General features: G+C 66.0%; 1 protein-coding gene across 1 annotated transcript in view; it reads left to right on the top strand.

The window, feature by feature from the left end:
- Positions 1–42: 42 nt before the first annotated feature.
- Positions 43–318, top strand: part of LOC104542606 (fumarylacetoacetate hydrolase domain-containing protein 2-like) — a gene marked incomplete at both ends in the record, with an annotated part of 1,986 nt that continues 1,710 nt past the window's right edge. Inside the window, 2 exons of the mRNA XM_010186972.1 lie at positions 43–102; positions 200–296. Of these exons, the coding sequence (XP_010185274.1) occupies positions 43–102; positions 200–296 (157 nt within the window). The remainder of the gene's footprint in view (positions 103–199; positions 297–318) is intronic.

Below are 318 nucleotides of genomic sequence, written 5' to 3'. Positions count from 1 at the left end.
TCACCGTGGGGTGCAGCTCACCCCAAACCTTGCCCCGTGCAGGAGGTGGACTGGGAGGTGGAGCTGGCCGCTGTCATTGGGAAGGCAGGGCGGCACATCGAGGTAACCCCCCTCTTGTCCCCCTCCTCATTTCTGGGGGGCTGTGGGTGTCACCCCCTCCCCGGTGAGGCGAGGTCCCTGTTGTGTCCCCCCCCAAAAGGAGGCATCGGCCATGGACCACGTCGTGGGCTTCACGGTGGCCAACGACGTCAGCGCCCGCGACTGGCAGATGAGGAACGGGAGGCAGTGGCTGGGGGCGGAAAACCTCTCCAACTTCCT

This window comes from Mesitornis unicolor, unplaced genomic scaffold, assembly GCF_000695765.1.
Source record: "Mesitornis unicolor isolate BGI_N332 unplaced genomic scaffold, ASM69576v1 scaffold29406, whole genome shotgun sequence".
Classification (NCBI taxonomy): Eukaryota; Metazoa; Chordata; class Aves; order Mesitornithiformes; family Mesitornithidae; genus Mesitornis; species Mesitornis unicolor.
This window is presented reverse-complemented; position numbering and strand designations above follow the sequence as displayed.